Source organism: Macaca thibetana, chromosome 13 (assembly GCF_024542745.1).
Source record: "Macaca thibetana thibetana isolate TM-01 chromosome 13, ASM2454274v1, whole genome shotgun sequence".
NCBI lineage: Eukaryota > Metazoa > Chordata > Mammalia > Primates > Cercopithecidae > Macaca > Macaca thibetana.
In genome coordinates this window covers 95,875,197-95,900,471 of record NC_065590.1, presented here as the reverse complement: position 1 = coordinate 95,900,471, position 25,275 = coordinate 95,875,197, and the positions used below count along the sequence as shown (strand labels likewise).

General features: G+C 35.3%; 1 protein-coding gene across 1 annotated transcript in view; it reads right to left on the bottom strand.

Moving 5' to 3' along the window:
• Positions 1 to 25,275, bottom strand: part of ROCK2 (Rho associated coiled-coil containing protein kinase 2) — a 162,306-nt gene that overhangs the window by 24,036 nt on the left and 112,995 nt on the right. Inside the window, exons 7-20 of the mRNA XM_050753971.1 lie at positions 22,522 to 22,660; positions 20,300 to 20,391; positions 19,409 to 19,568; positions 16,316 to 16,376; positions 15,804 to 15,815; positions 14,444 to 14,523; positions 13,575 to 13,623; positions 12,930 to 13,065; positions 12,745 to 12,836; positions 12,261 to 12,507; positions 11,775 to 11,881; positions 8,717 to 8,876; positions 5,224 to 5,384; positions 4,663 to 4,847 (exon numbers count right to left, since the gene is read on the bottom strand). Of these exons, the coding sequence (XP_050609928.1) occupies positions 4,663 to 4,847; positions 5,224 to 5,384; positions 8,717 to 8,876; positions 11,775 to 11,881; positions 12,261 to 12,507; positions 12,745 to 12,836; positions 12,930 to 13,065; positions 13,575 to 13,623; positions 14,444 to 14,523; positions 15,804 to 15,815; positions 16,316 to 16,376; positions 19,409 to 19,568; positions 20,300 to 20,391; positions 22,522 to 22,660 (1,681 nt within the window). The remainder of the gene's footprint in view (positions 1 to 4,662; positions 4,848 to 5,223; positions 5,385 to 8,716; positions 8,877 to 11,774; positions 11,882 to 12,260; positions 12,508 to 12,744; positions 12,837 to 12,929; positions 13,066 to 13,574; positions 13,624 to 14,443; positions 14,524 to 15,803; positions 15,816 to 16,315; positions 16,377 to 19,408; positions 19,569 to 20,299; positions 20,392 to 22,521; positions 22,661 to 25,275) is intronic.

The window sequence follows — 25,275 nt, the reverse complement described above, 5'->3', positions numbered from 1 at the left end:
TACTTTTTCTGTATTATGTTAATCTTCAATAAAGGAATAAAATAATAAATAAAATGAAAGCAAGCCCAACAACCCATTTAAGAAGCTAGGTTGAAATGGTACGTTAAATTCTGGCCTTATTTTAAAAACATAAAAATTATAGTTATCCCAAACCAAAACTAAGGAGGAATAAAGTTGGAGAACAATACAATTTGTATCATATAATTTAAAAACAAGCAAAAAACAAAATAAAATGTACAGAAAACTCAACCGCATATATATTTGTTCAGAAATATGGATAAAGGCACAGAAAACAGTCTGGAAGGAGAAATAACAAACTGTTGACATGTTACCTCTGGAGAGAGGAAAATGTCTGCATTCATGAAGGAGAGCTTCTACTGCTTTATCTTTTTTTTTTTTAAATATAGTCTTGAGTATTTTACAATGGGAAGCTATATGAATACCACTTGGGTATTTAAAAAATCTACAATGCAGGAAGACTCAGAGGTAGCACGTGATTTAACCCCAGTCTCTCCAGTTCGTATACTGCTTAGAAGGCTTATCCTCATTCCCATTTAACATAATTTGCTCACTTTGTTTACTCACTGGCTCTTAAACTTCCGGGTAAAAAAGGAAGTTATAACTCAATGTCACTTAACTGTGTCATTTCTGTATTTTATTGTTGATAAGTATACTGTTGAGAATTCATGATTCTCATTTCTCCATGAGGCAAAGATGTGAGAGATGCTATTTAACAAATATATGAAAGGTCAAGTTTCAAAACTGTCCAATCATTGTCAGCTAAGCCCACTTGTAGCAAACCACAGTATATTTTCTTCTTCAAGAGCTGATATCTTTCATTTATATGTAACTTTTAAAACCTAATATTTATTAGGTATTTAAGAAAAGTAATTTTCAGAAAGTATTATTTCAGAAAGCAACCATGTAATAGGCACGTGGTTACAAATGAGGAGTACAGAACAGCAGGAAGAAATTACGGGAAGTAGAAGTCTCCTCATGCCACACCTCTCCACCCCTACTAATCCTGTTCCCCTAGAAGAAATAACTGTTTCATTTCTGTGTTGTCTTTTGGTGGTTACCTCCACATCTCAGTTATTTCTTGACATAAGTTTTAGATATTATTTGCCAATTCCCTGTTGTCAGACTTGAATTTAGCTCTCTTGTCTTCCCCAACCTCTCCCCACCTCCCAATAGTTGTATCACTCATCTAAGTGGTATAATGAACCCCCCATTTCCCTCTTAGAGCAACCACAAACTACAATCTCCCCAGTTTATTAGATGAGAACTCTAACACTCCCACCCTGTCTTTGTTTTTGAAATTTCATGAGAATATATCTAGATGTAGATCCTTTTTCATTTATTTGCTGAGTCCCTTCAGTCTAAAGACACTTCTCCTTTGGCTATGGGAAATTCTTCTCTATTATTTCTTTAATTTCCTCCTCTTGGTTTTTCGTTCTTGCTGGAATTCTTATTTGCTGGGTGCTAGATTTCCTAGAACAGTCCCTCTGTGCCTTACCTATCTATGTCTTTCAAACCTTCCATGTCATTTCTTCTTTTGTTCTACATTTTAGGAAATTTCTTTGACTTTTCTTCGAACCCTTCCAACAAATTTATATTGGCAGTAATCACTCATCTTCAAGAGTTCTTTCCTATTCTGGCTGTTCCTTTTACATTGTATCTGGTTCTCAATTAATGAAAGCAGTATCTCTTGAAATCTTTGATCAATACTAATTACCAATAGCTTTTTACAGTGCTTTTGTTTTTCCAGAACTTTTAGCAGTTCTCTTCTATTCCTTGATACATGTTTCCTCCGGGGGCACTTTTCCTCTTTCATTATCATAATCTTCCTCTTTCAGATTGCAGGCTTTCCTCAAATGCTTAGTGATACTTGGTTATTTATTTTCAAAGGAGGCCAGAAAAACTTTAATCTCTATGTATGTAGGAGTTTTCTCACTGGCAAGCTTCAGTTTAAGATGAGAGGATTAAGCTTTAAAAGCCAGCATTAAGCAAGGGGACCCCTAAATGCCAGAGTGAGAAAGGCTTTTCACCCCATATTAAGCTGTTGTAATTACCCCAGAGGTTGTACCCAATTACTCTGTAGAGGAGAATGCTCTGATAAAAACCCTAGTGGTGGGAGGTACCTGGCTGCAGACATATCTGCAAGGGTATGATCAGCAGATTATGTATATATGATATGTATGTATGTATGTATGACAGAGTATGATCAGCAGATTAGTTCATTTACTGTCACAGCTTACTCCAGGCCTTACTTGCTCTGAATACTTTTTTTCCATCTATATCCCACTTCATATATACCCCAGGCCTTATATATACTCCTTTTTTCTTTTGTTCTACTTCATCAGTCACAAGGCTTCCATTTAACTGCCATCTCATTCGCTAGAGAACTTTCTTGCCCTCCAACCCATTCTCTTTCTTACTTATTGTGGGTTTATACATTTTTAAAATTCCTTTACTAGAGTTTTTCTGGAATCTTACAAGAAAGAAGAGATATATATGTTGGCCATTTAAAAAAGAAGCCAACATAGCACTTCATATGTAAATTCCCATTGCATGTATTTTTTTTTTAATCTTGCATTCAATTACTTATGTACCTGCCTTATCTTCCTCACTGAATAACTAATGATAAAACGCTAGTAAGCTTCTCATGGGTAGGAAATGTATTTGGTTAATCTTTCTATCTTTCATAGTAACTACTACAATGCCTTATATCTAAGAGGGATGTAAACATTCATACATTTATTGAGGATGTAGTATATGTAAAACCTTAATCAAGGATTGGGGGCCGGGCACAGTGGCTCACACCTGTAATTCCAGCACTTTGGGAGGCAGAGCCAGGCAGATCACCTGTGTCAGGAGTTCAAGACCACCCTGTCCAACATGGTGAAACCCTCTCTCTACTAAAAATACAAAAATTAGCCAGGCATAGTGGCGGGCACCTGTAATCCCAGCTACTTGGGAGGCTGAGGCAGAATTGCTTGAACCTAGGAAGGGAAGGTTGCAGTGAGCTGAGACCATGCCACTGCACTCCAACTTATGCAACGAGAGCGAAATTCCGTATCAAAAAAAAAAGGACTGGGGAGAACAAAATATAAATAAATGATTTTTGCCCTTCAATTTTAACCCTACGAACCCTTCTAGGTGGCTAAGATAGAAAACATGGGTGTCTTTGGTGGGGAGAGGTAAGGAAAAGAGGGATTAAGAAACAACAGAACGCTATTCACTTACAAGGAAAATAAGAGGTATACACACTAGGTATAAACAAAGCATTATTAGAAGTGGGAAGGAAACACAACCTAGATGATTAACTAGCTCTTACATTTGCATAAACGTTATTGTTAGAATAAAAAGCGGGCCTGAAATGAGAGAGAAAAATAAAGCTAATATACAGGGAAAAAAAAAAACACAATGAAAAAGATGTCTGATTATTTTTCCAATTTCTAGTTCCAATTTTAAAAGTTTAAATCTCATGAAGTTGAAGGTCTAGGCTTACCCTGGCAATAAACAGATAAGCCAAAAAAAAAAAAGTCTACTTGAATATTTTGAGCATCCTTTCTTAGACAGTATCAATCTTACTGACCTATCACCAGGTATGCATAAAGCAGACAATTACAATGAGGATAAATTAGTAGTAGCTGTAGTAGTTGTAACAGTAATAGATCTAGCAGTAATAGTCCCTAACACTTCTCATATGATGCATGCTTTAAATAAACCATTGCTTTCCTTTAGAAGATCCCTAACAAGGAAGCGATTACTGCTCCCTTTCACAAGTGTGATAAAAGGCTTAGAGAAATTAAATCATTTGCCCAGTGTTGGTTAGGTGGTAAGTAACAGAACCAATATTCACAACTCTGTCTGGATCCAAAGCCTTTGTTCTTTCCACTCTATCACACTGTCTTTCATCAAAAAACTAGGATCCAATATGCCCTCTGGTCATGATTAGGAAGAAGTAGTTCACCTACTAACAGAATAAATGGGACAAATTTTAATAGTATATCTACTATATATTTAAATTTATGTTTTTTAGAGTTGAGTTCCTGTTATGCTGCCCAGGAAGGCATGTAGTGGCTATTCACAGGCATGATCACAGCGCAATCTCACTTCACCTCAAGTGATTCTCCTGCCTCAGCCACCCAAGTAGCTGGGACTACAGATGTGCACCACCATGCCTATAATATTTTTAGTATTTTAACAATATGTTTTCCACTTTATAAGTAAATCAAGTAGAGCACTAGAGTATATCCTACGACACAATTAAAAATTTACATGCTGTTTATTTAACAGTCAAACATTTCCAAGTCTAAGAAACTAAGGAAACAAACAATAGGCACACGGACAATAAGCTTGAGAAAGAGCCCTGAGGAGGAATCTAAAAGCATGGTGTGAAAATCCCAGGTATTTTCTTCTGCCTCATCACTAACACTTCCTCTATCATCACATTGTAATTAGGTAGCAGTGGTAAAAACTGTTGGGGAAACAAATATAATCTTGAAGGACAACAGTGACACTCAACACATTACTTATACAGAAAGAGAAAACGTGGTCAAGAAAGTAAAATGCTCAAAAGAAAACCCACAGATACACCAAAATTAACATATACATGGATAATTCTGCATATTAAAATATCTCAATCAATTAACTTACTTTCGAAGTTCAGCATTTTGTTTTTCCAAGTTCATTTTCATTTCCATGAGATGGTTATTTTCTTGCTTTAACTGCTTTTCTGACATTTTCAGTGCGTTAACCTGTTGTGTTTGCATCTTCAGGTCATTTTGTGTAAGGCAGCGCTTCTGAGTTTCTTGCTCTATTTTTAATGTCAGGTTCCTAACCTAAGAAATAAATTGTGTACTTGGTATATAAGTAAATTATTTCTATTTTTTTAATCAATGAAGTTGGTATAAAATATGGTGATGTAAAACAGATTTTTTTACCCTTAGGTAGCTAATTCATTTCATACTAAAATTTTTTTTTTATTTCTAATAATATTATAATTGCATTTTTAAAATAAAATATAATCAGGTAAATATAACTTTAAAAATGTTTAAATTATGATTCCTTTAGTACAGCATCAAAATTTAGTTAAACCAACAAGTTGTAGACTATTATAAGAAAAACTTTAAAATTATGAAACCATCACTAGACCTTCGTGAATAAACTTATTAATTTATTAGTTTATTATTAATCATTAGTACACTTAATACTTACATCCTCATTCAGCACATCTTTCTGTTTAAGGAGCTCATTTATTTTCTGCTGTGACTGTTTGAGGTCACAGTCTAATATAGAACATCTTTTCTCAGCTTCTAGCAATAGGTTCTCCACTTTCTGTTTTAAAGTTCTTTCCTCCAAGAGCTTCTTCTCCATTTCTAGTATAATAAAAATGGACACAATCATAAATTTACATATAAAAGAAGCATTTCAAATATATGACAGTGCTAATAAAAATTACAATGATGCTGCCTTATATTTGTATTGATTTTCAATTTAATATTTTAATAAATTTAAAAATAAAAGCACATTAAATATATGACACCATACTAACGAAAAGTATAATAAATGATGCTGTCTTATACTCTATTAATTTTCTTTTTTTCTTTTCTCTTTTTTTTTTTTTTTGAGACAGAGTCTCACTCTGTTGCCCAGGCCGGAGTGCAGTGACACAAACTCAGTTCTTCATAACCTCCTGGATTCAAGCAATTCTCGTGCCTCAGTCTCCAAACATAACTCGGGTTTACAGGCGTGCACCACCACACCTGGCTAAGTTTTGTATTTTTAGTAGAGACAGGGTTTCCCCATGTTGGCCAGGCTGGTCTCAAACTCCTGATGTCATGCAATCCACCCACCTCGCCACCCAAAGTGTTGGAATTACAGGCGTGAACCACTGCGCCTGGCCTTAATTTTCAATTTAATATTTTCACTACTACTCTCAATATATTTGAAATGTCAAGAATTTCATACTTGAAAATTAGGAGTTTCATTCACAGAGCATAAAAATGTATCACACTCTGCAACATTACATCTATTCTAATGGAAGTAAGATAGTTCTGCCTTTATTTATATTCTACAAGATGCTTACATCTTTAAATAAAGGTTTCTTGTATTTTACTGCTATTCTGTGTCTCTCAGTGTTACTATATTTACCTTAAAACAATTCAGGTAGATTCCATGATCTCCATAGGACTTTCCATATTAACACATTATCACGCAGATGTTGAAAATTATGTTTTACGGAGGTGGTAAAGGGCAGGACTCTGGAACCAAATTTTCTGAGCTTAAACCCTGGGTCTAACACTGTTGGACTGGGCAAGTGATTCACCTCTCTGCACTGCTGTTTCCTTATCTCTAGAATAGGGATAACAGCACCTACTTTCCTAGGGAGGTTGTGAAGATTTAATACATGTGTACCACTTAAATGCTGCCTGGCATATGGCAAGCACTTGGTAAGTGCTTATTATTTACGCAGAATTTTTAATGACCTAAGGAAACGCTCACAATGTTTCTTTGCTCTTTTAAAAAGCAAAATAGTATAGAAAACAGAGAAAATTTACAAAATAGTATCCTACTCATAGGATTATGAGTAATCTTTGCTTTTTTCTTTTTATACTTTCCTGTATTTTCTAAATTACTTACAATAAACTTTTAATCTATTTTACTTATCAGAAGGCAAAGTGCCAAGTGATTTCAGTGTTAAATGTAAGTCATCACAGAGTATTATCTTGATATACTGGTTAGTACTTCAGTTCACATTCAATTAAGGCTCTTCTGCTTTTTCATAACTAATGCTCAACATCTAATTATCATCTATTATAAAGTTATATTAGATAACAAACCTATGAATATTTAGTGTTTAATGAATGGTCTTCAAAAGTGCAGAAAAATGAAACATTCCCCATGTAGTACTAATAATAGTTAGCATTTCTAAACACTTTACATGGTTTACTGCACTTGATTTTCACAACAAGGTAACAATACTATAATTTTCCCTTTACAGGAAACAAGGCACAGAAAGTTTAAATAACTAGACAAGGTCACATAGCCAGTAATTATTTGGTAAGCCATGTTCTTAATCCAAGGAGCCAATGACATGCAACAGGAGGACCAAAGACTTTAGCCTCATATTTGAATACCATTTATAATATTTAACAGTTTTGTGTACTCATGTGTAAAATATGGAAGTCATCATGTATCTTACATTAGCGTTTTAACAGTTTGAAAAAAATGGTAGTTAATACTGAATTGGTTCGTTTTTATCAGTTCAGAGAATAACCACCAAACAAATGTCCTCATTAAAAAAAAAAAATCACCATAACGTAGGCATAATGTAGAATAGAAAGAGGCATTACTGCAATAATGAAACTACTCTTTTTTTTTTTTTGAGATGGGGTCTTGCTCTGTTACTGAGGCTGGAGTGCAGTGATGCAATCATGGCTCACTGCAGCCTTGAACTCCTGGGCTCAAGCAATGTTCCCACATCAGTCCCCCAAGTAGCTGGGACTATAGGCGCACGCGACTACATCCAGCTAATTTTTCTATTTCTTGTAGAGATAGGGTCTTGCTATGCTAGCCAGGCTGGTCTCGAACTCCTGGGCTCAAGAGATCCTCCCATCCTGGCCTCCCAAAGTGCTAGGATTACAGATGTGAGCCACCATGCCTAGCCTGATATATTCTTTATCTTGTTTTGAGCAGTAGTTATGTGAGCATATCACAAAACATAAAAAATGTTTACATTTTATTATTGCATGTAAATTATACCTCAATGAAAATAATTAAACTCTGTCTTCTAGGCCACAGACAAGGAAACTTTCTCCCTTACAATTAGATTTTTCTAAATAAAGTACTCATTTCTTTCTTATCATCCTGATTTAGTGCCTTAAACTACACTGATTTTTACTAAGAAAATCTACCATTTTAATTACATGCAATAATAAAAAGGCTATTTTTTTCTAAGTGATTTACTCATAAATGTTATGCTTCAGTATGAAAATAAATTTCTGTTCAAGAGTTTTAAGCCTTTCACAAGAATAGCTTAAAGTACTGATTTTCTTTGGAATTTCAGAGTCATTATAAACAGTCAGTTTGGAAAAGAAAAAATTATCCTAAGACAATTCCAGGATAAAGGCTAGTTTATGGGAAGGTTAACTTTGTTATCTATTAGTATTATATGGCTTTGACCAAATCTGACTAGTATCTTCATCACATTAGAGATCAAAATACTCAGTGAACTTATATTCTAGTTAGACCAGCTATTATTTTTAAATCCTTACCTTGCATAAACTGGCAAGAATTTTATAATACAAAACTCTTGTAAGAATTACCTGTATCAATAGTAACAGGTATACAGCATGTGAAGTTCAGACATACCTTCTTACTACTGATATACAGAGTGGTACAGATATTGCCAGGTATATAATATTGAGAAATATTAATTTATCTCTGATCTAAAAATCTCTGATCTAAAATATTATTTTTGATCATGTAATTTTGTGTTTGGATCTTACTATCTTAGAAATGATTACTGTAATGATACAAAGGAAAAATAATATAATATCTATGTAAAGCTTCCCTAACAGCTTTTTCCCCTCCAATTCCCAATATTTGACAACGAAATATAAACAAATACGTTTCAAAACCAAAAAGCTGAACACAGAATCAATTCTTAGGAAGATGCTGCTGGAAAACCCTCTTTAAAAATGCATACCTTTCATGGCTTCTGATTTGGCTTCTTCGATGGACTCATAGATCTTATTTTTATCTGCTAGTCGTGCCTTTGTGGCCTTATGTTCAGCTTCTTCTTGTTCTAGGCTCTGCTGTATAACTTTTAGTTGGTATGTCATATCTATTTCCATGTTGCTTTTTTCCTGTTAAATATTTAAAATGCAGCTATCAACAAAAAAGAGACTAGCTCACAACTTCAAAAGCTTTCTAATTTTTTTTTTTTTTTTTTTTTTTTTTTTGAGACAGAGTCTTGCTCTATTACCCAGGCTGAAGGGCAGTGGTTTGATGATGGCTCATTGCAAGTGCAACCTCCCCAGGCTCAATCGATCCTCCTACCTCAGCCTCCAAAGTAGCTGGGACTATAGACGTTTGTCACCACTCCTGGCTATTTTATTTTATTTTTTAATGTAGAGACAAGGTCTCACTAAACACTGCCTATCCTACACTGATCTTGAACTCCTGGGCTCAAGTGATCCTCCCGACTCAGCCTCCCACAGTGCTGAGATTATAGGTGTGGGCCACGGTGCTCAACCTTAAATCATTTTTTAACAGGCTTAATACGAATGTTCAGTATTTTCCCTCCCATCTTCACTCAAACCTCTTAGAATAGTAATCTATATACTCTACTTCTCTACTTCCCACTGCACCCAACAGTCTACACCACCACGCTGCTGTTCCAAGATCTGTACCAAGATCACTTAATCTCAACAAAAAGACCAATGCTATTCTCCATATCAAATTCTAAAGACCTTTTTCAATCTTATCTCATCTGAACTCACCGCCACCCTTAAAACCATCCCTTGGCATTGCCGACCTTGTACTTAGTTGGTTCTCTCCATTCTGCTTGCATCCTTCCTGTTGCTTCTGAGGCTTTCCCAGCTGTCCCTTAAATGTTGGTGATATAAGCCTCAATGCTCCCCCTATTTTCTACATATTCCCCAAAGGTTTTCTAATTCTTTTATTTCTATAGTTCATATCACGAATATGATAAAGGGTTTTTTCCAAATAAAACCTTTCATACAAAAAATGATTTCTCAAACCACATAATCCACCAACAGAGTTATCTACTCTGTCCTAAAAAAAAAATAAAAAAATAAAAAATAAATCACTACTTTACACAGTCTCTTCCCAGATGGGCTATTTCACTCACATGATTTCAGCTACTAACATACCAATGACTCAAATATTTCTAACTTCTACTACTATAGCCTACTGCAGTGCAGACATTCTAATTTGGCTTTCCCATAGGTACCCTCAAACTTAAGAGGACTAAAGTGGGTTTATCACTGTCTCTTCTAAATGAGCCATTTTTCCTTTATTCTTTATTAATAGCATCACTATATATCTGGTCACAACCTACAAATCTGAGACTCATCTTTGACTGCTATTCATGTGCCATATCTAATCAACTACTAAGCGCTGCCAAATATTCCTCTTCCAAATATTTCTGAGTCTTTCAATTTTTCCAACCTTTTAATGGCTACACGAAGTCTCCCATTATTCCTTATCTGCATTACTGAAAAAGTCCACTGACTGGTCTCTCTGCCTCTAGTCTTTTCTCCTCAAATCTTTTCTCCACACAGTACACAGTGATCTATCTTTAATGTACCCCTAATAAGATCATCCAATTTAAAGCCCTTAAGTGGCTAGCCCATTACTATATTCAAAATTTCTTTTTTTTTTTTTTTTTTTTTTTTGAGACGGAGTCATGCTCTGTCACCCAGGCTGGAGTGCAGTGGCCGGATCTCAGCTCACTGCAAGCTCCGCCTCCCGGGTTTACGCCATTCTCCTGCCTCAGCCTCCCAAGTAGCTGGGACTACAGGCGCCCGCCACTTCGCCCGGCTAGTTTTTTGTATTTTTTAGTAGAGACGGGGTTTCACCGTGTTAGCCAGGATGGTCTCGATCTCCTGACCTCATGATCCGCCCGTCTCGGCCTCCCAAAGTGCTGGGATTACAGGCTTGAGCCACCGCGCCCGGCCTTCAAAATTTCTTAATAGAGAATTTGCTATCTTGCACGACCTACCTCATGCGGAGCTCTGTAGTCTCACTCTGACCACTGAATTCCTCATGTCCTTACATAACAACCACACTGTGATCTTCAGGCCAATCTAACCTGATGTCTTTTTCTTTTTTAAGTTTCACTGGAACATAGCCACAGCCATTCCTTTATGAATCACAGCAGGGCTGAACAGTTGCAAGAGACCATATAACCCACAAAAGCTAAAATATTTACTATCTTGACTTTAAACAATTAAAGTTTGCTGACCCCCCACTCTATACTCCAGAAATATTGAACAGCTTTTATGTAAATAAACAAACAATGCCTTTTTTATTTTCCATCCTCTATGTCTTTGCTCATGCTGTTCTTCCTAACTTGGACTGTGCCTTTGCCCTTATCAACCTTTCCTGCTGTCAGGTTAGGGATGCATCCCATACGCCCAATACATATGCCCTGTCCATAAGTCTTATCATTCTGTTTCTCATACTGCATTAGAATTATCTTTGTGCTTTATTATTACTTTTAAACTTACCTATTCAACTGTGACATTATTCAAGGCAAGAACTGCATCCTGATATTTCTACCACATATAACACACTGAATATTTAGTTGAGTAAATAAATAAGTGAATGAAAATAAAACGCTAAATGCATAGACTCTAGAAATCATCCCTTTCTTAAGAGTATTTTAAAGGAAAAACTTTTAAATGCCAAAAGTCACGGTGACTTTATATATATCATTTTTAAGGCATGTTATGAGTCAAAATTTGAGTTTTCCTTGAGTTCCTACAGAGATCCTCATTATCTACACTCCAGGATAGGTCCCCTTCCTTTGTGAGCAGCCAGCATGCTGAGGGCTGCTTGTATAGCGTTATGGTAAACCTGCAGATACATCTCTTATCTACATATCAAGTCCAAATGGAAAGGAATCCATGAGCATGTGGAAATACTACAGTTAGTGACTTCCCTTAGTTTAGAATAACTTTTCTAGCCTGAAAGTCTACAGTCAATTTTCTTATGCAAAAATACAAATCATGTTTTACCTTTTCCAAATCAGTAAATCTCTCCTGCAGTTGTCTCTTCTCCAGTTCTACTTTCGCTATTAAGATTTTGCCGTTCTTTAAATCTTCTTCTAGGCCAGATATTCTACCTAAAAATTTCAACGTTTTTAAAAACATTAAACACACAAAGTATATACATTCAACTAAGAATAAAAAGTTTGCAAGCCACCTTCTATTTTGGAGCTGTTATTTGCGAGCAGGAGTTTTATACTTGTTGGTGTTGTGCTTTACAGTTAATTCAAATGCAATCCAATCTACTACCTGAAGAGTTTAATACTTAAAATCATACTATTTAAAATTAAATCTTTTGTTCATAAAATTTTGTGTCAATGTATTTCTAATATTCTAACTTTACATAAGAGTAGTATACTCAGAAATGTCCTACTCCAGCACACTATCCATCATCTAAAGTTATTTTAAAAATAAGAATCATCAGAATTAATTCAAGTGCAACCACGACTTCAATACCTTGTAAATCATTAATTATCTCTGATCCATGGGTTCGATCCCTCCTTTCAGATTCCAGTGCTGACTGAAGATTGATAAATTCCTTTTCAAGTTTTAACTTGGCAGTCTCCAGCAGGCAGTTTTTATCTTGTAGATCTCTATTGTTAGATTCTAGCTGCTGAATCTGTTTTGAACTTTCTGCCTGGGTTTTCCTTAACCGGGCTGCAGTATCAGATTCTGTTCGCAGTAAAGCATTGGTTTCATCCAGCTGTTATTCCATTCAAAACCAAACAACAACAAACAAACACAGATGTATGTAATGAAAATAAGTCAATCTATTCCCCTATTAGAAACTATTTAAAATAAACAAAAACCTAAAAATATTTTCCAAATGATTTCTAAAATTAGAGGTAAAGGCCTTTTGCAACACTTAAATTAAAACTAATGTTACTGCATGGTTATAAATAAAACCCAATATCTTTACTACAAATTGAGATCCACCTACTTGTCTCTGGAGTTGATTCACTTTCTCAGTGGATATTTGAGAGTTTTGATTTCTTTTTTTCAAATCTTCAAGTTGATCTTTTAAGCTGTTAACTACGATAAAAAGCATTTCAGTGGCAAGCTTAACATAACACACATACACACACTTAATATTTTTCTTGATAATTAATATTCTACAATACAAACCATCATTTTCCAAATTTCGTTTCTTGTCTGCTTCATGATCAGCTTTCCTCTGATATTCTGCATTTTTGTGCTGAAGAAGCGCCTTTTCTCTTTCTAACTGTCTTAATGCTGATTCCACACTTTTCCTTAAGGTAATCTGAAATAATGCTTAAAGTTATTATCGAAAAAGTATGTATAAAAATAAAATCAGAACAAAAAATAGTTGTTATTCCAAACAGATAACAAAGATCTCAAAAAGGCTATCACTTTTTTGTTAAAACTGTAATAATGCTTTCCATGATTGTAAACTAGCACACCACTCTTAAATCATAAAGACCATAAATATTTTGTTTACTATTCAAACTTCATGTAACTTTCCATGACTACTGAACTATTATTATTTAATACTTTGGCCTAAAATGTTATGAATAGCATTTTTTCCCTTGAAATATCTATACATACTAAATTAACTCAAGTTTGCAAACACATAACAGAATGAACCCTATTTATAACATGATTTCCCTATAATTTAGTTCTATCCACCAATACTACAAGGTGGGTTTCAAGGCATGTATTACTATGGTACTAAGAGAGCTCCTTAGGTAAGTCCAGACATCAAAGATGTTTACTAACGAAAATGTTAATTAAAAAGTGGGGCAACATTACCTCCTCTTCTAGCTCCTTTGCTGTTTTTTCTAGGCGAGTATTAACAGATCTAAAGAATTTCAAAATGAAACAGTAAATAACTTCTAATTTACAATAAAACATAGTCTATAAATTTAAAAGTAATTATATAATTACTATGTAGCTCTCCTTTTTTTTTTTTTTTTTTTTTTTTTGAGAGGAAGTCTTGCTCTGTCACCCAGGCTAGAATGCAGTGGCGCAATCTCGGCTCACTACAATCTCTGCCTCCCAGGTTCAAGCGCCTGTCCTGCCTCAGCCTCCCAAGTAACTACCTTGGCCTCCCAAAGTGTTGGGACTACAGGTGTGAGCCACTGTGCCCGGCCTGAGCTCTCCATTTCTTTCTTTTTTTTTTGAGACGGAGTCTCATGCTGTCGCCCCAGCTGGAGTGCAGTGGTGCGATCTCAGCTCACTGCAACCTCCACCTCTCACGTTCAAGCGACTGCCCTGCCTCAGCCTCCCAAGTAGCTCCCTTGCCTTCTCAAAGTGTTGGGATTACAGGCATTAGCCACTGCGCCAGGCCGTAGCTCTCCATTTCTTTCTTCTCTTTTTTTTGAGATAGAGTCTCACTTTGTCATCCAGGCTGGAGTGCAGTGGCATGATCTCGGCTCACTGCAACCTCTGCCTCCCGGGTTCAAGCAATTCTCTGCCTTGACCTCCCAAGTAGCTGGGATTACAGAGGCCCACCACCACGCCCAGCTAATTTTTGTATTTTTAGTAGAGACGGGATTTCACCATCTTGGCCAGGCTGGTCTTGAACTGACCTCGTGATCCACCCACCTTGGCTGCTCTCCTTTTTTCAGTAAATGTTTAAACTTAAATTTTATAAAGTAATAATTATCTACAAAACATACTTGCACTTCTGTTCCAGTTCCTCTTTGGCTTGTATCTCACTGCTAAGATGTTCTTCTAATGTATACAGTTTTTTCTGAATCTGTCAAAAAACAAACTGTAATTACATATTTTGGTCATATTTAAAGATGGGAGGCTTAAAGAAAATGATAAACTTATTTTGTCTTCCACTAAACATAATGTCCTATATAATGGTACAGTATTTGTATCTTCTTAAGGTGACTTATATATGATAAAGGAAAAAATTTCCCATCTCTTGCTTTACACATGTATGTATGAACACACTTAGGTAACCATGCATAAGAAGCTCTAACTTTGGCAGAATTGTTCTATGACAGAAAGTTTCAAATTCATTATAAAGAATACCACCTCTGATATCTTCTGCTGCTTTTCTATGAATTATTTGCTTGAAAATATTGTCATTATTTGTGCTAGTCAGATAAAAATGAACACATCTAAAACAAAGAGAGTATTCAACTGAATATGCTCAAAAACATATTACTGTGGAAAATAAGAATATAAGCTCTTCTTTTATATCTTCCTACGTAATGCTGGTAATATTACTGTGGAGTAATCAATAACTTTCGAATAAATGATAGCTAATTAATTACAAGCCATCTCCTCAGCAGTGTTTCCTAGCCATGTAAGTCTTTAAACAAGCTAAAATTACCGAAACTATTAAATAATCCATTTCTGGAACATTATTTACTTTTTAAAGGATTTAACATTTTGAGCTCCTGTGGTGCCTTTGGTAAAATATCACATACTTTACAAATATTGTCTTGTTAATATTAACAACAATCCTACAAAGATGGTAGCATTGTATCTATTTGATAAAGAAAATGAAATTCAAAAAAGGTAAATAACCAGGCCAAGATAGCATAGCTAATAAGTGGCAGTGCCAAAAATCAATGCAGTTCTATTAGACTCCCATGGCAATGTTCTTTCCAATATTCCTTCTAGTGATCAGGTTCTCCATGGTTTTAAACACTGCATCTATCTTAAGCAAAACTCTATTTTCCCTTAATAAAAATATACAGGCTAACGAACTAGTCAAGTTTAATTGCTTTTGGCTACTACTGCATTACAATAATTTGAGCATACCAGTTATTACATGCTAATCAGAAATTCTTGCTGCCAGTTATATGCCCTTAATAAACAAAAACAAAATTACATAATATATATTTTAAACAGATCCACAGAACAATAATAAAAGAGATACTTGGTAGAAAAAAGGTTGTGAACTTCTCTCTTGGGTAATGTAGTACTCCAAAATGCTAGGTAGGATATGACTATATTTAAACATTGCGAGAGTGATGAGTTTTTCTCAGTTTTTCAATATATCTGACAACATCAACATACCTCTTGACTTTCCTATTTAAAACAAAACAGAAAACACATTGGAATATTAAAATTGCTGGTTATATTCTGTAAAATTCCTAAAACACAAACCATAACAAAATTATCCAACCTAATGCTTTAGTTTTCATAAGTTTGAAGAAAAAATGTTTAGCATCATCATTTATGTGTATGTGTATATACATGTATGATTTAGCTTTGCATTCATTTATAGATTATAGAAGTCAATTTTCTAAATGTTATTATAGTTGTTTACAAACTTATTCTATCACTTTTGGCACTCAACTAAGACTAAAGCCATGTAAAAGTCATCTTTGTACTAGCCACCATGTCTTGAATAATGACACTATTCACATAAATCAATCATTGCAATGCTATGTTAAACTGTATTACACAAGGAATGCCATCTCATGATTTTAAAAGAAGCATCAAATTAGCTTTTTAAAAACATGGGCATTACTAAAATATTTAAACATGCAACTAAAATAACTACAGGAGTAAAAATTTATACATACTTCATTTTTCCTTGATTGTATTGAATCATTTTCTCTACAAGATGGAGAGTCACTTAATAATCTATATGGAAGGGGGGAGAAAATAAATTATTTTACATTTCATCTTAATCCATGTGCTATTTTATTCAAGTTATTCTCAGACTTAAATGTCAAACACAGATTTCTCTCTTTTCACTTCAACACATTATTTATAAATGAAGCCATATTTTTCCCTCAAGACATCTGTATCATTTCCAATAATTTAAAATACTAGGGCCAGGCGTTGTGGCTCACACCTGTAATCCCAGCACTTTGGGAGGTCAAGGCGGGCAGATCACCTGAGGTCAGGAGTTCGAGACCAGTGTGACAAACATGGTGAAACTTTATCTCTACTAAAAAAAAAATAAAAAAATAAAAAAAAATACAAAAATTAGCCAGGCATGGTGGCGGACAGCTGTAGTACCAGCTACTCGGGAGGCTGAGGCATGATAATCACTGGAATCCGGGAGGTGGAGGTTGCAATAAGCCAAGATCGCACTACTGCACTCCAGCCTGGGCGACAAAGTGAGACTCCATCTCACTCACTCACTCAATCAATCAAACGCTAAACTTTTCTTGCCTTTCCCTCTTACGGGATAACTAGTCTTTAATTTTGTTTGCACCAGACTCACTAAATGCAACTATACTTCCCGCCTCTTCATCTTACTATCTCACTTTTCTTTCTTGTTTCAATCTGTCACCCAGGCTGGAATACAGTGGTACAATAATAGCCCCCTGCAGCCTCGAACTCCTAGGCTCAAGTAATCCTCCTGCCTCAGCATCCCAAGTAGCTAGGAATACAGGCGCATGCCACTACACCTGGCTAATTTTTAAATTTTTTGCGGAGAAAGAGTCTTGCTGTATTGCCCAGGCTGGTCTTGAACTCCTGGCCTCAAGTGATCCGCTCACTTCAGCCTCCCAAAGTGCTGGGATTACAGGCATGAGCCGCCTGTAATAGTTACAGTTTCTATAACTATTTAATTCTTCTACACCATCTTCTTGAAAAAGACCTCTCTCCTTTTTAAGGATAACATGTCTTTATCTCCAGGTCTTAAATATATAAATCATCACTTCTATTTTACTATCAATTTCTCTCAACTGGGTTCTTCCCTACTGCCTACACCATGCTTGTGTTTTTCCTGGCACTGATACCCTCATTTTGGTCAGCATGACAATAGTTTTTAGGGTGACCAACTCATCCTGGTTTGCCTGGATTTTTCCTGGTTTTGGCATGAAAGTGCCATGCCACATCCTAGGAAAACCCTCAGTCCTGGGCAAATTGCAATGGTTGATTATTCTGATCATTACATACTACACACACGGATATACTACAAGTTTGTCAAAAATATGTTTCTCAAATATTCAGTGGCTTCCCAATGCCAGGCGGTCAAAAGCCCCTTAGCTGAGCACACAACAATCATCTGATTATTCTTCCCCAAAACTCATTCTTTTTTTTTTTTTTTTTTTTTTGAGACGGAGTCTCGCTCTGTCACCCAGGCTGGAGTGCAATGGCGCAATCTCGGCTCACTGCAAGCTCCGCCTCCCAGGCTCCCGCCATTCTCCTGCCTGCGCCTCCCCAGTAGCTGGGACTACAGGCATGCACCACCATGCCCGGCTAATTTTTTTGTATTTTTAGTAGAGACAGGGTTTCACCATGTTAGCCAGGATGGTCTCGAGCTCCTGACCTCGTGATCCGCCCGCCTCGGCCTCCCAAAGTGCTGGGATTACAGGCTTAAGCCACCACGCCTGGCCTTTTTTTTTTTTAAAGACATGGTCTCACTCTGTCGCCCAGGCTGGAACAGCTCATTCCAACCTTGAACTCCTGGGCTCAAGTGATCCTCTCATCTCAGCCTCCAAGTATCTGGGATTATAGGCACAAACCACCATGTCTGGCTTTCTCTTTTCTTTTGTTGAGATGGAGTTTCACTCTTGTTGCCGAGGCTGGCGTGCAATGGCACAATCTCAGCTCAACTACAACCTCCACCTCCTGGGTTCAAGCGATTCTCCTGCCTCAACCTCCAGAGTAGCTGAGATTACAGGCATGGGCCACCATGCCCAGCTAAGTTTGTATTTTTTAGTAGAGACAGGGTTTCTCCATGTTGGTCAGGCTGGTCTCAAACTCCTGACCTCATGTGATCTGCCTGCCTCAGCCTCCAAAGTGCTGGGATTACAGGCATGAGCCACCATACCCAAGTGTTTTTATTTCTTTTTTAAAGACAGGGTTCCACTTTGTTGCCTAGGCTGGTCTAGAACTCCTAGGCTCAACTATCCTCCCACCTCAGCCTCCCAAAGTGCTAGGATTACATGTGTGAATCACCACACCCAGCCTCAACATATTTTCTAATCTTACATCCAATACTCACTCCAGTTAACCAATATTTATTGAATGATCTTGTGTCAGACTCTCTGCTAGATGCAGAGACTACAGGCAAGAAAACCACGTAGTCTCATCGAGTCCTCTAAACAGTCATGATATAGTAGCACCTGCTCTATGTTTGAGTGCTACCGGACTCAATGTGAGTGCTCTGTTCCCAATGTGTGCTCACATTCCCAACATTTGCTTCCACTATTCAACACCTCACAACTGTCCCCTAATCTCCCCATATTTCAGCCACTCAAAACTTCTTCTTGTTAGACTTGGCTAAAATGCTGCCTCTTCCCAGAGATCTGACCTGACTTCTCCCTACTCCCAACCAAAAGAGATGATTTCTGTTTTTCTTCTGAACCATCCCAGATTCTCTTAGCATCTTTCTTAAGGCAACTGTCACATTTTACCCTTCTTTATGACTATATAATTCTCTTATATCCTTCATGAGATGACAAGCTTCTTCAAAAATAGGTATCTGCTTTTACTCTATATCCCCAAAAGAATGTAAAATGGTGTCTTGCAATAACTTATAAATGAATAACATATAACATTCAGAAATAATAAAATAAAATTAAGAATTCTTCTGATGATAGTTCTTTTGGAAAAAACAAATTAGCACTTTATCTTCTGTAATTCAGTCTCAAAATAAGACATCTTATAGCGAGATTCTAAAAACAGTAAATATTAATAAATAATAAACTACATACAAATTTTCTCTATAGTAGGTAAATCCTATGAAAGGCAGCTGATTTCCAACAAAAGCTTTAGGAATTGGGAAGGTTTCTACATCTCCTTTGTCATCTTCAATGTCATCGAAATTGCTGCTGTCTATGTCACTGCTGAGTTCAGGTACTACAGGAGCTGCCGCTATTAAAAGAAAAGAAATAAATTATTTCATTTACAATCAAAATATATAAACCATCCTATTTTATTATGATATATTATTTATTATTTAATAACACTATAAATTTATAGCAGTGCATTTTCCATTTTGTCGATTCACAGAATTAAAATTTTGTAATTTAATGCTATATTAGATCAGTTTTAAATACAGATTAATCCATTAAACAAGGAAAGCAACATATTATTCTAGTTGTTAAAAATTACAAGCAGCAATAATTTGCACAGAATTTAGAGATCTCAATTTTCTACGTTCTCAAAACAGAAATATTTCTTACCCTTAAAATGAATCAATGTCATATATACATAGTAAAAATAAGATACTATGCTTACCACAATATTTAACAGAGTATGGTCTCCATAAATAATTGTTGATTTGTCAAATCAAACACATTTAAATTAAAGGATTATATTCCCTTGATTCTGAAAATTATTGAGATCTACAAAGCTTAACTTAGCAAATTAAGGAATGTGTAATGTTTATTATAAAAGTGTTGAGAAATATTGCTAACAGTTTGCAAAGATATTGAGGAATATTGTTATAAATACTGCCACAGAACAAATTTGAAATGAAATTTCTCAATTTGAAAATGAGTTAGCATTAAGTGTTATCAAACATGCTTGTTATTTCAAAAAAGGAATCAAATTATGAGTTTCAGAATGTGATGGAATGAAAATATTTAGGTTTATTGACTTACTTTCTCTTATGTTATCCCAATGCCACTGATCATTCTTAAAGAAAGGATGTTGTCTGATTTCTTCTACCCCATTTCTCCCAAGTCGTACCTCCCTAAATAATGCAGTTAAAGATTGTATTATTTAAAAATTGTAAAATAAAAAGATTACCTCTACGTCAATAGTTTAACCAAAATAAAGATCTCAAGTAAATTCGAGATGTTTGTATTAAAAGCTTCAGCTTAAATGTTTCTCAAAAATAAGCAATCCCATGTTACAGTATGTGATCTCTTTAGATAGATTTAAAAAACTGTAATGCATAATAAATGTCGTGAAGAATAAAATGTTTCTGTCTATAGTTTGCATCAAACGAAAGCACATAAGACTATCAAGTAAAAAAATTCACCTACATGTGCCACGACTGAATGACAATAACTTCAGGATATAAAGAGACATAGGTCTAACTTCTGGCAGAGAAGAGTTATTCAAAACTTCTCTAATAGAAATATTATTTTCAAAATCTCTCCCTTTCCTAAAAAGAATTCATATGTTTGAAGCTATCCACATTTATTCTGGTAAATTACATCTCTACATGTATATTAAAGTTATCATTCTGCACATATGAAAAGTGTTACAAAGAATTTCATTCTTTGAACTTCTGAGTCTTCAATGAAGAGTGTATGGAAATAGCATCTGTGTTATACAAGGCCCTGGAGCTATGTTTATCATAAATAGGAAAACTGTAGACCTTAAGGGGAAGTGCTCCTAGCCATATTTATGGCATTAACTTATTTTCAAAATATCAGTTTTCCACCTATAATCATTCCTTAGATTGCATACTCCTGCCCCATAACTACTAATTTAAATATTTCATAACACTCCTTTTATAAACATAAAACAGGTGCACCCTGTTGTACAATTTATCATCCAGCACAAATTATGACCATCCCTACCAATCCTGCTCAGTGCCCACATCAAACATACAGGCTGTGTTCTTCTTCCACCCTATCCTCTAGAAAGAGGCATCTCTCCTTCTTTTCAAAGATAACATCTCCTCATCTCCAGGTCTTAATATATAAATTGTCATTTCCATTTTACTTTGAGTTTATGAGCACCGACCGCTCATCAACCATGTAATTAACAGGTATTAAAGTTTTATTCTACAAATGATTGACAAATAAAAATAATTATCCTCTTTGATGAAAAAAAGAAAAAACATTTTATAATGTTCAGTTTGACGAGAGGAAAACAATTTTGTTAATGGAAATACATATTGATGTAACTCATCTGGGGATCAATTTTGTAACATCACTTAATTTTAAAATGTGTATCCCAGAATTCCACCTTTAAGATTTTATCCTATAAAAAGTATACAGAGATGAATGTGTGAGGATAGTCACTGCAGTAATGCTTGTAACAAATTAATAAACAACAAGATGTGCCGAGGAATCTTAGCATATTAGAGCTAGAAATGCCCTTAGTTATGTAATTTGAGCCCACTGTTTTATGGATGAGTAAAATTATTTCCCAAAAAAGTAAAAATAATTTCCCCAAGATCACAAAGCTGATGTGTAAGTTTGAACAAGGGTGTGAGCACCCTCTTCTATATGTTGGTCCTTTGATGGGATGACTCCCATCACAAATATAAAATGGGACATTAGAAAAAAATGGAATGGAGTGAACAAGGAAGACAAATCAAAGAGTTTTCTAGCTTCTCTTTTTGGGGCAGGTTTTCTCACCTTTGTTCATCTATTTTGTTTTTAAAAGTATAGAATTTCCAGGATAGTCTTGCTCACATTCAAATGTAAATTAAAAAGGGTTGGGAAGGAAGCACTCCCAAGTCTAACACAAATAGTTTTTAAGATTATAACCTGCTGAGTATTTATCTACACAAAATACTCTCAAAAGTTATATAAGAGTAATACGGATTAACCAGCTTGGAGGATAAAATGTGAACAATACAAAAGTTTTATTTCTTTCAAATCCATTGTTTTACCAAGTTCTATTTTTTCCTTTTTAGACATGAGGGTTAAGGTTAGAGTTTGATTACAACTGGGCTGTACACACATAACAAGGAGGTAGCCCAACACCAAGCTTAGCAGAAGGAAAAGGCTAACCCAGAATTAGATGCTACTTGGGTAATGAGAGGCAGACTGATTTCATATGTTAATAAGCTAGGTATGCTTTTATTTCTACAAATTTAACATAAAAGGGCTTCTCTACAAACAAATTCAATGTACATTACCTATCTGTTAAGAAAGCACAGATGAGATTCTTTGCATGTTTGGATATTTCTGCATCTTCAGGGAAACACAGTGAATTCTTATGATCCATAATTTTGCTATATGTTCCTACAAGTGAATCCGCATAAAATGGAGTATCCCCTAAATTTCAAGAAAGAAGATACTGAGTGTAACAGAGAATGCAAAGGAAACACTTTTCACCTAATATTTAAGTATGTTAAGTTGAAATTTGTCACATGCAGTGAAGAACAAATATTCTATGGGCACAGAGTCCCAGTCAAAACAAGAGACATATTGTTATATTCTAAAACAAAGAATGTATTTAAATTGTAACACCACCAATGACCCCTCATCCCTTAAAAGCAAAATAAAATAAATGATAACTCCAGAATGTGCTGAGATTTTTTTTTAACGTAAGAAAGGAAATGTTTTACTGAATAGTGCAAGAGAAAGATTTCCTGTATGGGGTCAGATCAGTCAGAGTCCTTTAATGCTTGGGCTGGATCAGCATTTTGAAATCACTCTGTAGAGCTACGCTATACACCACAGTTGCCACTAGCTACAGGTGGCAATTTAAAGTTAAAATGAATTACATAAAATGAAAAACACAATTCCCTAGTTATACTAGCCACATTTTAAGTCATGATGTAACCAATGGTTACCACACTGGACAGCACAGATTTAAATCATTTACATCATGATAGGCCAGACAGGGCTGCTCTAAGAGTTAAACCAGCTCTATTATTTTACATAAGAGGAAGTCAGGCCCAAAGAGACAGACTGTGACTAGCTTAAAATGACATGTAGCTAGAGTTGAAAGAGGGCAGAAATGGTCTCCCCATGCAGTGTTCTTACTAATGACTGTGATAGATGCACTGAAGCAAGTATAAAGATAGAAAATGTTGAAGGCACCATTCTGGCCAGTACTGAGCTAAAGCCACAAGTGTTACAGGCTCTGCGAGTACACCTACACTACAAGGAACTTTAATGAAAACCTGACTTTCCTAAATCAGCCAATCCAAAACTTCAAAAAATGTCTTCAGGTAGTTATTTTTTGTTTGTGTTCAAAGAAAGGTAGAGGGCAGCTTTGAATTCAGTATTTTATTTTTTATTTTTTTAATTTATTTTTTAACTTTTACTTTATTTTTTAATTTTATGTTAAAAATTTTGTATTTATTTTAATTCTACTCTTTTATTATTACTTTTTTAGACACAGTATCTCATATGTTGCCCAGGCTGGCCTTGAACTCCTGGGGTCAAGTAATCCTCCTGCCTCACTCAGGCTCCTGAAGAGCTGAGCTAGCACCACTCAGCCTCGCAGTCGTGAGAATTTAAATGGCCTCTTCATCGAATAAGCCAAATTACTTACTCTAAAGTACCTTATTTTGTAAATCCCTAGGAAAGCGTGTCTAGGCCAAAAAGAGAATATATTCTATTTTCAAAAGATTACAAGACACAACCTAGGCCAGAGGTGGGAGAATAGACAGCTACATGGGACCATATAATGTGTACAAAGAGACTCACTTTGAAAGGCCCAAAATAGAGTAGGTCATACTATGACATGAAACGAAGCATAACAAGATCAATGCTACATACACAAGACAGTCATCAAGAGAAAGCAATTTATGCCACAAAAAAGTTCAACAGTAATTATTTAAACTTGAAATTTATCAAAAATTTCTGATTTTTTAGCAATAACCATAGTCTTTTATCATACAGGCTTTACACTACCATTTCTTTTAGGCTCACCTTTTAGAAAACATATTCTCTAATTCTAAAAAGTATATTTTAACTCTAATTAATTCCATGTTATGTTACTAGCCTTGACATACTTGCCTTGGAAAATGGATTTAACTACATTTTCAACCCTCATCCCCATGCCACGTCACTGGCTTCCTTAGCCCAAAGGTATTAATATTTTTATGACCCGAGTACTTAGAAATGGGAAACCTTAGGAATGAAATCTATGATGTAAAGAAAGTTTTGAAATACTTCAGCCTTTCAAATTTTGATTTGGTCATAAAAAAGAAGAAATAACTAAATTTGTCTCTGAGTTTTCTAAAACTGCAATGTTATTATAAAATATATTTATCTTGATAATCAAATGGTAAACATTATATTTATAATTTATTTCACGAGAATTACAAACAAAATATATATGCAAGTAGTAAATGGAAGGAATACAGTTGTTTACGAAATCAATTATGTAATCACATAAACTAAAGAGATTTTTACTTTACTATTATTGGGACAAATATTAAGTCTTATACTGAAACACTATAACAAATATGATTGATCAAGAAAATCTTAGAGGGCTAGGCGTGGAGGTTCATGCCTAAAATCTCAGCACTTTGGGAGGTTGAGGTGGGAGGAACACTTGAGGTCAGGAGTTTGAAACTAGCCTGGGCAACATGATAAGACCACTCTCTACAAAAAATGAAAAAAATCAGTGGGTTTAGTGGCATGTGCCTGTAATCCTAGCTACTCGGGAGGCAAAATGGGATGATCACTTGAGCCTAGGAGGTCAAGGTTGTAGTGAGCTGTGTTCATGCCACTGAATTCCAGCCTGGGCAACAGAGCGAGACCCTGCCTCAGAAAAAAAAGAAAAAAAAAAAAAGAAGGAAAATCTTAGAATGAAGGCCCACTGAAGCTGTAAACTTGCTTCTTGCTCTAATATTTTAATAATTCAAAAATGTCTACTGGAGAAATATTTCCTGGTGATATATTTTTAATTCTTTTTACATTCTACTTATTCC